Source organism: Chaetodon trifascialis, chromosome 8 (genome assembly GCF_039877785.1).
Source record: "Chaetodon trifascialis isolate fChaTrf1 chromosome 8, fChaTrf1.hap1, whole genome shotgun sequence".
Classification (NCBI taxonomy): domain Eukaryota; kingdom Metazoa; phylum Chordata; class Actinopteri; order Chaetodontiformes; family Chaetodontidae; genus Chaetodon; species Chaetodon trifascialis.
The window spans coordinates 22,827,910-22,841,900 of record NC_092063.1 but is presented as its reverse complement, the minus strand read 5'-3'; the positions used below and the strand labels follow the sequence as shown (position 1 = coordinate 22,841,900).

Genomic DNA, 13,991 nt, shown 5'->3' with positions numbered 1-13,991 from the left:
TGCTTTAAATTTGGAACCTTTTTTTATACTGCTTGAGACATATTTCTGATGAACAGAAAGTTCTGTAAGTTGTTAATTTGAATGGAAGCAACAGTGGCAAGAAAAAAGTAATCAGGAGTATATGTGCCTGTTAGCCCGAGAGAGAGAGCAGGAACAGCATAAATGAATGTTAATCACCCGCGTAACACCGAAAACCTTTGGTAGGTGATTATTACCACTCGGAGACTGTGACGATGAGAAAATAACTGTTTCCACAGATAAATAGAGGGAAAAAAATGAACAAGCGACCTACAGGGATATTACAGAAATTAATTCGACAGGTAATGTCTTCCTACGCCAATAGGGAGTTGATAATTTGTTGTGTAAAAAAAACATTCCCCAAACTCTGCAGACTGGAAAAAGTCATTAAAAGTAAAAAATGAATAAATAAATAGATAAATAAATAATTAAAACCTCAAACACCTGAGAAGAGAGAGGAGAGGGAGATGAAAGGAAGCGGGGGGGGGGGATAAATATGAGCCGCACTTGTTAACAAAACAGCAACAAGAATTGTTATGAATTTAAAGATGAGGAGGCCCCTCGAGAACGACAGAATCGGAGAAACGAATAGAGCCAGAGAGAGAGAGAGAATAAGAGAGCAAGCAAAGGCAAACAGAGGGGAGAAAGTCATGCAAACAGAGAGAAATAAGCACCTCTAAGTGGATAGGTTTTTTGATTTTTGTTTTGTTACCATTTGTCACCCGTTAATCTCCCTCCTAATTATCTATCATTGATACTACAGTGACACAACCTGCTGGCAGGTTTGTTTGCTGTCACACCAGTTAAACAGATTTGAAATGAACTCAAGTGGAAAAAAGAGAGGGGGAAAAAAGCAACAGAGCATGGAGGAATCTCCTCCCTCCTCCTACTCGTCGGCAGACAGACGGCGGCCGGACTTCAAAGCGAGCTTCTTTCCTATCCATCTGCCCGCCTCGGCCCTCCGCTCGGCCTAATCTGATTAGCCACGGCTCAGCTTAAAAGTAGCGCGACGCTAATTAATCTGAACCAAATGAATGATTTAATTAACATTAACATCTCCACTTTACACCGGGGCAAAGCTGGGCCAGGGCCGAGCGGCTGTGCTACAGACGGATAATACAGCTTCAATTCAAAAAGAAAAAGACAGGGATGGAGCAAGGAGGGATTAATGGAGGATGGAGAGAAAAAAGGAGGAGAGAAGGAGGAGAAGGTCTTTATGAGATTTGTATGAGTGAGGACGGTTTTATAATGCCTGTTTTTAAAGAGTTTTAGACCTTTAACACTAAGCATTGCACTGAACTCATAATCCTAATAGGTTTTCTGCGAGGCTTTAGCTCAATAAGCATAATATATCTTTGGTGGGTTGATAGGGTTGTTGATTCATTACTCATCCATAACGTAGCCACATGTTTCACAAGTCTGTCTTGTCGTGATGAATACACCACTGGCCTTGGATGCTGCCTGCATAAATTCTCTGCCACTGAGAAAGTCAAGTAGCAGGCACTGCTTACTCATAGTCATAACAACAGGAACATACTTGTCAAGTTCGCATACAGACACACACACACACACACACACACACACACACACACACACACACACACACACACACACACACTGCCTCTAAGATCATTGAATTTCACACTCCCAAACTCTAAGAGCTCAACACCACTGCTGTCACATGGGAAGCAGTCACTGTGGCGCACACCACTCGTGCCTGTTTCAAGAGTTAGCTGGATAGCTCTGCTGTCTAAATTGATACAATTTGCAGTAGTAGTGGTGCTTTTGAATGAAAGTCAGTCATAACAGGGCTTTTAACATCAGTCCACGCTCCAGATATGAGCTTTTATACAGCAGAGTGTCCCAGCTAACTCTTGAAACAGGCCCTGTGGATCAGGATGCTTGCCACAGTGAGCGCTCTGCATGTGACAGCAATGGTGCGGAGCTCATGTTACCAAGAGTTGTTGTATTAAAGGGACTAAATAGTATATTTACTACTGTTTCACAAATGTAAGCTAAGCTAAAATGCTCCACTAAACACAGAAATATTAGATTGCAATGTGCAGTATTACTTGACTCACTAAATAAATGCTGATACTAGTACTGAGTGGATTATTCGCCAAATACAGTATTGCTCAGTGAAGTACTTATCTGATTAGGAAAAATCATCAAATCCATAGTTTGAAAAATGCAGAATAGGTTCCATCTACTTGATTGCACAGAAATGTGATTATTTATTTTGTCTGTACTTCTCAGCACATGCTAAACTCGCCATGTTTAATCCCCAGAAAGGATCTTTCAGCACAGACAGACTGAAACCCTAAAGGAGCATATTTTAAACAAAATAACACAGGCAGAAAAATTAGGTCATGACCGATAAGCAACTAATTTCCAAGCAATCTGCAAAATGAACTACATGTCTGACATTTATCAAAATGAGGTCAGATGGAACACAAAGGAAGTGAGATTAAAACGTGCATGTGTGTCATCTGGAGACTGAAGTGAATAGTGAATAGGAGAGAATAGAGTAGGAAAGGTTAGTTAATCTGACTCAAGACATGAACATTTTTTTGCAAAACACTGTATGACACACTTGAGCGCAAGACTTACATTATCTTGTGTAATGGGACGTCTAAAATCATTAGCCTCCCCAACCCAATATATTACACTTGATAAAGAATTTAGAATTGGTAATTGTTTTCTACTTCATGCACAAATAGCGCTTAAAAATAATAAATGCCATCCCTCCATGTCGCTTTCTGTTTTTCTCTATCAATCCCCTTTACTCTCATCTAGCCCTGCCATTACATGGTGCATTTATCAACCTGTCATCCCCCCATCCTTCTTCCCCTACATCCTTTCTTCTGCCTATTGGTTTCGCCATTTGTTTATCTTCCTCTCTAACATCCATCCCTATTAATTTCTGTGTTGGATGTTTGTTTGCTATCATCACCATCCATCAATCACTCCCTCTGCCCCTCTTTTATCCCTGAGACAAGGATAGTGTTTTTCCAAGCAGATACACTTTCACCTTTCTCCCTGATGGCTGTCAAAAAATGAAATTACAGATTTCTTATGTTGGGGAAAAGAGTGCACACGGCATTGTTGCCTCACAGAAAATCATTACCAACAGATAAACAACCAGGACTGATTCAAATTTTTGCCAAGCAACAATGCCCCGCCAAAATGAGAGTGGAGAATAGGGAGGGTCACACGGAGAAAAAGAAATGTTGTACCTTGGATGTTGAACGGGTTGTCAATGACAAAGATTCCATTCCACACCACGGAGAGGTCGACCGGTAGGTCACTGATGTCACTGCCCTCGTAGTCATACTGAGACAGACAGAGAAACAGAAAGACAAGGAGCGTGTGAGAAATTGTTGATTTATAATGGATGCAATGCAAATTGGGAATTGTATGAGATATTGTTTAATTTGCATTGTGATTCGGCCCGGCTTGTTCATCGCAGACAGCGATACAGCCCGAGCATGCACACATGCATAAATCCATATTTACCAAAACAGACATATTTCATAAATACACACAGAGAAATAACAGATGGGGTTACAGTTGAATGGGCATGGAAGAATGGAGACGGAGGGGAAGGGAGGAGAGGAGATGAGGTAGGACAAACGGAAAGGGACAAGGCGGGTGATGAGAGGAAAATGGGGTTGAAGGATGAAGAGAAGAAGACGGGGAGGAGGAGGAGAAGTGGTCAGAGAGGTGAAAGCAGCCTGATGTTGGACACTAGTGGATGTGCAACAGGACCATATTCATTTACGCATGAGCTAAATGGAGGGATGAGGGTAAGGGAGAGATAAGATGCGGAGCAGTGTAAAGTGAAATTGGCATTTCCAATTTGCTCCCTGACACACTGGATTTGATAGACGGGCTTCGACCATCCCATATGGGCAATGGGGCCTGAGACACACACACACACACACGCATGCATGCATACACACACACACACACACACACACACACACACACACACACACACACACACACACACACACACACACACACACACACACTGATGACACAGTGAAAACTTTTCTTCACTCTTCTCTTCCCTGGAGTGAATAAAGATGCTCATGCTCGATGGGGCTGTCCTGTGTGTACATACATTCAAAATCTGAAGTTGAGCAGTTGTTATTTTACCACAAACAGACCGCCAAAGTTAACAAGCCTATGTTTACAGAAATGCATTCCTTTGCTTTGACGTAAATGAAACTGCTTCCTGGATTTTGTTTTGTAAATCTAATGCATCTGTATTCTCGGAGACAACAGTCGTTATTTGCATGGCCACAAGGGGTCACCTGTCAGCAGTGCTGTGACTGTAATTCCACTACTTTTGGTGGCAGCTATACTACTGGCAACTAAACACTTTTTCAAATTAAATAACTGAATATTGAAAACTGAAATCTCCAGCATCATGTGGGTCTTCCAACAAATCCTACTGATTAACCAAGACAATGAAAGTGTAGCTTACAGGTAGGAATACTAATCGCCTTCTTGGTTAGAGGTATTAATGACGACTATCCACAGTGTCGCAGCAACTCTGAAATAATATATCTGTGTATGCAGCAATACGAGAAATGAAGCACACTTTTAAAAGTAACGCAAGAGTTACTTTATCTGGTAAGTGATCACAAAAGTAACTTGTAAGTGTAAGTAATTCAGTCAATTAAAGTGTATGAACAAACAATCCACTGCAGTTTGACAGTCTTGGTTAAGCAACTGTAACACTTGGTTTGGTTGGAGAAATATTGTGGTTTTGGTCAACTATCAAATTTTTAGGTTTTACAAATAATAATTCATAATGGCCAAGATTCATATATACTTTACATCGTCTGGTTTACTTTAAGTCATTCAAGCCCATCCTGAAGGGCTGACAGAAAACAGACAGGAGACAAGATAGAGAGGAGCATGACGCGCATCAAAGGTCCACAGCTGGAACCAAAGTGATCAGCCACCTGGCACACGCCTCAACCAACCATGAGGACACCCTGGTATCATTAATCTTTAGCAGTTCCTTTGAGAGGCTGTAACAGATTTGTAGACATGGAATCTGTACAGCTGGTGTTAACAGACTAAAAGGGTGGGGCTACTTAAAATAATGAGCTGCATGGGTTGTCTGTACACCAGCAAAGCAGATATTAAGCTTCTGATACATGAAATAAAACCTTTTACAAAGCGAAACAAGGTGTTGTTTCAGATCAGTAGTGATTTTGGTTCAGCCTACAGCCTGCAGGGGACGGAGATGTGAAGAAGAGGAAAAGAAGAATCCAAACAAGAGGAAAACAAACGGAGACATTGCAAGCATGCAGCCACATTGCACCTCAAGCACACAAGCGCCTCTGTTGAGACAGTTCAGAAGCTGAGGGGAACACAGGCCAACGAAACCACAGGATTCCGGGAGGTCAGCAGCTCCAGAGCGGAGGGATTCAACCAAAACACTCTTTTACCACAAAGTAAAGGCTGATTGGTCTTTCTCTCGTCCCACTAGTTCAGTGTGACCCTGATCCATCACAGGCTGCTGACTTTATTAGCATCACCATTATGTCCCACTGTTTAAAGGCCTGTGTATGGCAGCCTCCAGCCTCCGTGAAACCACAGGACGCACACACACACACACACGCGCGCCCACATACTACCCCACTCTCGGTGCCGTGGCCCCCATTAAACTTTAAGGGTTTCAACTTGTCTGCCGTCACCAAAACACTGGGTGAGCTTGTTCTCTTGTCAGTCCCTGCCCACCCCGCTGCCCGCCACATCATGCTTTATTCATACTGTCACATGGTTTAAAACGCCGACACAAACCACACTGTGACACCGTCCCACCCAGTCAGGCTGAGCATCACCCAAAGTCTAACTCTCTTCCTTGGGGACACTTGGGTGTAAAAGATAAGATTTAGGCTGGTTTAAAACTAAACAGCAGCAGGAGGAGAAATATGAAGCAGAAGAGAGATTTAAGTTAAGCTAAAAACCACTTTAGAACTAAACTAGCACTTAAACCACAGGTGTCACAGGGAATTTGCAAAGTAAAACTTTCCAGAAGACCCGAATTTCATCTTGTAGCTTTTGTCATTATTAAAGAAACACAAGTGAACAAGACTAAGTGTCTCCAGCCATGCTAACAGATATGTGAACCTTTTCTGTGAGCACACTGGTTCTTTTAGCTGAATGCTAACATCAGTATGCTAACATGCTTACAATGACAACTGACATTACTCTGATGTAATGTTTACCTTCTCAGTTTTGTGCGTTAGCATGCTAAAATTTGCTAATGAGCATTAAACTCAAGTGTAGCTGAGACAACCTACCTGAGAACACCTGCACAGCACAGTAGAGGAAGAAATGAAATCTGCCATGAATGAGTATTTGTTCATGAAGTATATGACAAACTGAAATTTTAAGCAATTCCAATCATAAGGGAGCATGAATTTATGTACCAAATTTTCTGGTAATAAGTCCAACAGTAGTCAAGACGTTTCACTCAAAAAGACCAATGTGAACGTCATGGTGGCGCTCGAGAAAAAGGGGATCACCAAAGTCAAGAGACTTTTTCCTCTGGCGACCATGAATGTCTATATCAAAACTGCACGGCAATCCATGCAGTCATTGATAAACTGGTCTAAGAGGCAGGGGCTATCAGAATAATAACAGAGGCACATCTGGGCAGCATTCAGTTTAGGTGACACTTGAGTAATTTATCACACTGGTCTTGTCAGTCATCAGTAATTACTCCACGCAGACCTCTGAAATTCAAAATTCTCCTCTTATGAGATTTAGAAGCATGGGTGGCACCTGATATTTAATGCAGGCATTTTTCCACAACTTATATTTCACCTTAGGACAATCCATCTACTTATCCACAAAACCTCCTGTAGGTTCTTCTCAACAATGCAGTGGCATTTAGTCAAAAATCACTGTCACAGTCTCTTATTTTGTCTTCTCAATGAAAGTATGCTTTTTTTGGATGGGCAGAAGTCAAGCTGAGACAGAGATGCAGAGCTTTATTCCAAAATTAGACAGTCACCTTTTGAAAATCACAGATACTCTGACATCGTGATTATAACTGTGGCATGAAAGTACATGTAATTATGGAACACTGCTGAAGCCATTACCTCCACTTGAACTTTTCTTCACAAAATGGCAATTTAACATTTTAAAGGATCTGTGTTTGAATATTGAGTGATGGCTATCGAGTGGTGGATATGCTAAAGCCAAAGTGTTTTAATACGTTTAATACAGTAAACCGATGGCTAAAATAAGACCACTACTAAAAATCCTACTTTGTTTCCAGACTTTAAGCGCTACAGGAAGAACAGGGTGATCTCCCCACAGTAACGCTTCACTTGTTTGACTGTTTGTAGCTTGTTTCAGATCCCTTGTCACCATGCAACCTTATCCAGTATGCATAATACTGTAAATGATGAGATGATGAGGTGTAATACAAGTTCTAGTAAATGCCACAATTTTCCATCACTAAAGTTTTCACCGTATGTCCCACATAGCAGATCATGTTTACTGTTCATTCTCAGCCTTTTACTCTGAGAAGCTCTCTGGCTCTGTATATGTGATGTAATAACATGTACTGTACATCCTGCATTGCCGGAGCTCCAGAAGGAAACAGGGTTCAACCAATATGCAGACATGCAATGGACTGCAATCTGACTGGAGCTAATGAGCATGTATTTCAAATGTCTGACCAATCTGAACTGCTTTAACTCACAGGATGAAGGCAACTTTACCTTAAATGATCTGTATTTTAAAAGCTTTTGGCTTGCTCAAAAACGGTTGCTGTCTTTTATGTTTGTGATTTATTATCCATGCTCATGGTTTCCACATTTCCTGCATTTAATTATGTTTTTCTCTCTCAGCCATCCCGCTCTGGGATACCTCTTTGGCTCCCATGTCGGATTTCTTCCATACTAGGCATTCCCGTGGTCTACTGGTGATTGGATGTTTGTCCTGCTGGGCTACAGCTTGTTTGAATAATTGATGACAGCTATGAACATATACAGTATATGGTCAGGTTTGGCTTTGGCCTCCAGACAACTGACGCCTTCTAGTTGAAATATTGGGTACTTACCGAACTTTACTTATTGAATTGAACAGTTATTGACCATAGGCATGTCACTGACTCTTGGTACAGCTTTGATCTAGAAGTGGCACCAGCGCAGTTAAAAGCTCTGTATTGGTGGAACCCTGTAGCTAAAAGTTGCTCTCCCCATACTGAGCGGCCTCTCTGCTGGCCTGCCATCCTGACTTTCCTCCCCTAAGTGCCCAGAGCTGCTGGAGATGAGTAATCAGACTCATTACTGAAGCCTCTGGCCAGCTTCTCCATGTCATTGCATGTAATTAATCTACCTGAGCCAACTCATAGTGTATTCCCCCTGGGGAAGTGAGAAAAGAGGATGGGAGAGGAGAGGAGAACAGGAAGTTAGGTGAAGGGAATGGTGGGAGAAAGAGAAACGGTAGAGAAAAGTTGGGTGGATGCAAGTGGAGGACAGCTGAAGAGCAGATAAGGGCAAAGTGAGAGGAGTGGAATTAAGGGAAGGAGGAGAGCAGATTAGAAGCAATGGATGGCAAAGAGGGAAAAGAGGAGAGGCAGTGGGAGCTGGTAAGGGATGACAACAAGAGGAGAGGAGGAACATGGGAAAGAGGGAGAGGAGAGCAAATGAGACATAAAAGAAGAAGGAAAGTGAGTTTACACAAGGAGGAGATAAAGGAGAGGAGAGGTACAGAGACAAGGAGGGGCAATGAGAGGGGACAAGGGAGAGAGGGAGGAGAGGTGACAAGAGGAGAAAAAGGGAGAGGGAGGGGAGGAGGTGTAAAAACTACAAGGTGAGCACAAAGCCGTCCCTGGCCTCATTACAGTAACACACCAGCCTGGCGCGGGTTCATTCGTTATCTGCTCCTGCACTCGTTTATTCTCTCGCTACATGAATCGTCTCCATGGATTGCATGTCTCCAATGGATTGTATGAATAGATATGGCTGGTGTCTGCGTGTGTGTGTGTGTGTGTGTGTGTGTGTGTGTGTGTGTGTGTGTGTGCGTGCACGTACATGCTTTAGCGTATGAAGGACTGAAAACTGCCGATGTTAACAAAACAGAGCAGCTGGCTGGTGAGGGAGAGAAGGTAGAAAAACGGGGAGGTGTGTGCATATGTGTGCGCGTCCATGTGCAGGTCACCCTCATGTAATTAGTCATGTTGAAGGATACCTGAGCAAGTGTTAAAAATACACTGCAGGCGCACACATACACACACAAGTCCCCCACTTCAGTTCAGTTCAGTTCAGTTCAGTTCATCGGCTTCATTAAACAAACAATTTTACCTGTGTCTGTTTAATTCTGTGTTTTTATTTTTGCACTCAAGAAAACAGATACCGTTCATCCATGAATGAATCCAACAAATAAACCAAATGTGAATAAGAATTCCTCACATTTCACCCAACATTTTCTCCTACAATATCTGTGCACGGCAACTAAAGCATGATTGATGATGAAGGATTTTAATGGTTTATGTTAAGGCATCTCAGAGTGCTTGGTTTAGGTTAGAGAAAGCCTCACGCAAGTGTTGAAGAGTCTATGCAACCTGGAAGCATGCAGTGCACATCGATCTTTTCAATATTTAACCAAAATAATCCATCTTTCCCTGACCATAACTCAGTGCTGTGTGTTAGCCAATGCCTAATAACAGACCACAGGCCCTGCTATGTGGTGTCGAAGTCCAACAATCCACTCCAACATCCCCCCAACTTCTGTGCAGTATAATGGTGCATTTAAATAGAAAGCAAAAGCAAATTATCACTTCCAGTCATTCCTGATTTTCCCCAAACAGCCAATGTACCAACTTATATGTTAACTCTTAGCTAACTTGCTAGTGAGAAACAGTCACTGCACCAGGGTGATTTGTCAGATAATTGTGCCCAGTGTGTGCATCTTTAAATCTAACTTCATGTGCAATCATACAGCCTCTAAAAACCCCCCTTTATTAGATTGTCAATCCTCATGGACATTTAAAAAATGTGGTCTCTGAACCCACAGGAAGCTTGGAACTAATTACCTCTGTGTCAAAATGTATTAGTCACAGCACATCAGTGGTATATGAATGCATTTTGTAAGAGGCAGGAGGTTGTGTTGTAGAAGTGTGGGGATAGTGTGTGTGTGTGTGTGTGTGTGTTAAACGGTGTGTGTGCTTTATGTAGCATGTTTGCGAAAGGTAGGAAAAGTCTAGACTTCAGCAATGTCTACACCTATTTGTGGGCTGTGAAAACACAAACAGTCTGTCATCCTGCTAAAATTGACTATGCTGCTCACAACAGTGCCAGATGCATGGACTTACAGTGGGAAGTTCATACACACAGACACACACACACACACAGTGTTTGATAGCCTATGTGTGTCAGTGTAATAAATCATGTAAAGCAGGTTGCTGGTTGTTGCTGATGCTACAGTCTCCGTCTGCTCCACATGATTAGGAAGAGGATCATGTGGAGAATCTCCATATGTCTGCTTCACATTGGGTTTCCAAACCCCTGGGGAGGGTGCATGTGTGTGTGTGTGTGTGTGTGTGTGTGTGTGTGTGTGTGTGTGTGTGTGTGTGTGTGTGTGTGTGTGTGTGTGTGTGTGTGTGTGTGTGTGTGTGTGTGTGTGTGTGTGTGTGTTGTCCATGAACCAGTAGATATCCACGCAGCTTGCATGCATCCTATCTGTGTGTGCCCCCGAGTGTGTGTGCTCAGCAGTGTGTGTTTTCCTGTGAACAGCCCAGAGTGCATCCATGCATACTTTGGGTCCCTAGTGTATTTGAGTATGCAAGTTCAATGTTTCCATGTTTGGCGCGGGGCTAAATAATGCACAAAGAGACAGTAAGATTGAATGGATGACTGTACATCTACTGCTGGCTAATTTTCTCTGTGATTTATTACACTCTACTGTACCAGTCATAGCCAGCTGCGATACATATACACACACCTCCCTTCTGAGACTACTGAATACAATGGTGGCAAGTACACAGGTTCTAAATCACAGATGGATCTTCTGTGTGTGTTGGTCCTCTGTATTAACTCTTTCATTCTCATTTTTCCTATTAACACATATTATTATTTATAAGAACATAGTTACTTGCACAAAAACATTACACCTGGGCTAGAGGACCATACCAGTGCATTTTAAAGTTTTTATCTTCTTAAAGCTGCACTAATCAATATTTCAGTATTAAAAATGTCTCAGATGACTAGGTGCAATATAGAAGCAGAAATTAGCAGTGACAAATCCACAGAAAATTATGTTATAATTACCCAACTGTGGAGCTCTAAGCACTAAGGAACGTTTTAGCTTCTTACAGCTCATTGTTTGGGGTTTAAGACTCGTAACTTTACTGTTTTTGGCCCTCTTCTATTGTGCTCATCAGTGTCTTCTCCAGATGCAGGCAGCTTTTTTCAGGAAAAATCCACTATACACTACATACCCCTACAGGAATTAAGAGAAAAAAACAAACAAAACAGAATTAAGTAGCTTTAAAAGCGTACTTTTAAAGAGTGATCTAGTGTTGCCTGTTCATAAAGCTGGGAGATGCTTCATGATTAAAAAATAAAAAATTGAAATCCAAGATGCCCTGACTTTTAGTCCCTTGTTTATTCAAGCTCCAAAAACACTACATCCTACAATTCCCACAATGCAGCTTGATAGAGTGTTAAATCAGATGCTGTGTCTTTCCTCCTCCACACTCCTACTTTTGTATTGTGGGCTGTCTGTTAAAAACTTTCCAGCTCTAAGCCCAAGTCCTGATGATGTAATCAGGGTTATTTTTCAGACTTTAGACAGTTCCCTCGAGCGCCAGAGAAGACATTATACAACTGTTTCACATGCTAAGTAGTTCTCATCATAGTGAATTACAGTAACTGTACTGTAATGTGCCCCTTTTCTGCATGGTAAGAAATTCACACAGCAGACTTGAAACTTGCTTGATTTGTGTCATCCATCTCAGTGAACATCAAGTTTGCATTCATTTCTATCAAAGTTGCGTAGGTAATGCAATGTAGATGTTTCAAATTAATCTGCGCTCAAACTGCATTACCTTACCTGCATTTGGTTTGTTGTGATTAATACCACAACTCAAGTTTGCACAGCCTGCTAACAGTTCGTCCTGTATGAGAAAATGCCTGCAACAGCGAGACAGGTACAGCCAAAAATCTGCAACACAACATGACGCTGGTCTGCTGCCTTGCTCAAAGGCGTGTTGAACAGGAGTTGTTGAGTGGAAAAGCGGGTGCCTTGTTTGCTTTGTCCGAACAGATTTTCCCAACATGTCTGGCAATGTGACACATGGTTGCATTACTGACTTGCCTGACTCCTGCGCTGTACAGGTGAACGCTGCACGGCTGAACAGCTCTGTAACCAGCCCATGCCGCCCCGGCTGTCCTTCCACCCTCTGCCGTTCTCGTTAATCTCAGCAGTTTCACTTTTGCACGGCTCATGATTTTCTTTTCTTTCAGCATCACTTTCTCAAACATGCACATCTTTTCTATTCCACATACATTTCTCTCCATCTGTTTCTCCCTCGTTTGTTTGTTTCCTCCAGTCTGCTTACTGAGCTTAGTCTTTCCTCCCCCCTGTCTTCCTTTATTCTTCTCATTCTCCGTTACCTCTTTCTACCTCCTCTATCACACTCTTTGTTGCGTCGTCATTGTCCTAATTTCCCCACCCCCTCTTTGGCTTGCTCTTCTTTGTCTTCCTGCTTCTTCCCTCTTTTCTGTTTTAGCGGTTTGCCACACTGGTGTGTGTGTGTGTGTGTGTGCGTCTGTGTCTATCAGTGTACCACACCGCTGCAATTCATCATCATTTTATCTACAGCTCCCTTAATTGGATCCTATCACAGTCCCACCTGACGAGCAAAGAGGCGGGGTGTGGGGAGAAGGAGGCCCATCACCACATGGGTTTGCGCGCACACACACACACACACACACACACACACACACACACACACACACACACACACACACACACACACACACACACACACACACACACACACACACTTCGGTCCCCTCTGTCTAGCCTTATAAACAGTTGTGTTTATGCTGGTATAGTTACTATTTTTCCTGCCTCCTACAGAAAGAACATCAGGACTTAACAAAACCTTAAAGTGCATTGAGGAATGAAGAAGTGAACGTGTGTGTGTGTGTGTGTGTGTGTGTGTGTGTGTGTGTGTGTGTGCGTGTGCATCCATTCAGTTTGTCAGTACATCACAGATTTGCTGAGGAAGGTCTCTGTCCTCCAGCATCAGCAACTATGTGCAGTCGTACTGGTGAAGTAATGAATGTGAGTCTGTCTAACACTGGGGATGCAAACTGCACGCCATTTTTTGGAGTGAGTGCTGGTGTTTGGTGGCATGGGAAGCTTTCAGAAGACACAAACTGAGGGAGAGAGAACTAAACATAGCTAACATACAGCTGTGGGGTTCAAGCTATACGTTTTTTTAAACGCACTGGTTATAATGGCAATGATGACGTCAGGAGTGAACATCTTAGAAAGAGTCTCAGCGTGCCGAAGGAGTAATTCAATAATAAAAGCCAGAATACCTTTGGGAAAATAACTGTGTGACTGTGAAAAGGGAAACGTAACAAACAGCAATTACTGTATTCAAAGCTAATTTTTGCACTGTTCAATAGGCTTTAAAGTAGTCAGGTCACTCAGGACAAATCTGGCAAAAGCCTGGAATAACAAGCTTAAGAGTCAAATCTCAAAGAACACTCACACTTGTATGAAGCAATTACAGAAACACACAGAACCAAATATGCACAAATTACCTTTCCAAAACATAAAAGAAATGTAGGAGCAATCATCACAATAATGTGCCCTTGAACTATTTTACTTGTCACTATCCAACATCAGCGGCAGACTGACTTCCAGGATCACAACGCTGGAGCTCATTCGTTTGCCTTTGTAGGGAGAAAGTGGGC

At 42.4% G+C, this 13,991-nt stretch overlaps 1 protein-coding gene across 2 annotated transcripts in view; it reads right to left on the bottom strand.

Moving 5' to 3' along the window:
- plxna1a (plexin A1a) overlaps positions 1-13,991 on the bottom strand; it is a 248,462-nt gene that overhangs the window by 72,380 nt on the left and 162,091 nt on the right. For both annotated transcript variants that reach the window (XM_070968471.1, XM_070968472.1), the window contains exon 11: positions 3,255-3,351. In XM_070968471.1, the coding sequence (XP_070824572.1) occupies positions 3,255-3,351 (97 nt within the window). The remainder of the gene's footprint in view (positions 1-3,254; positions 3,352-13,991) is intronic.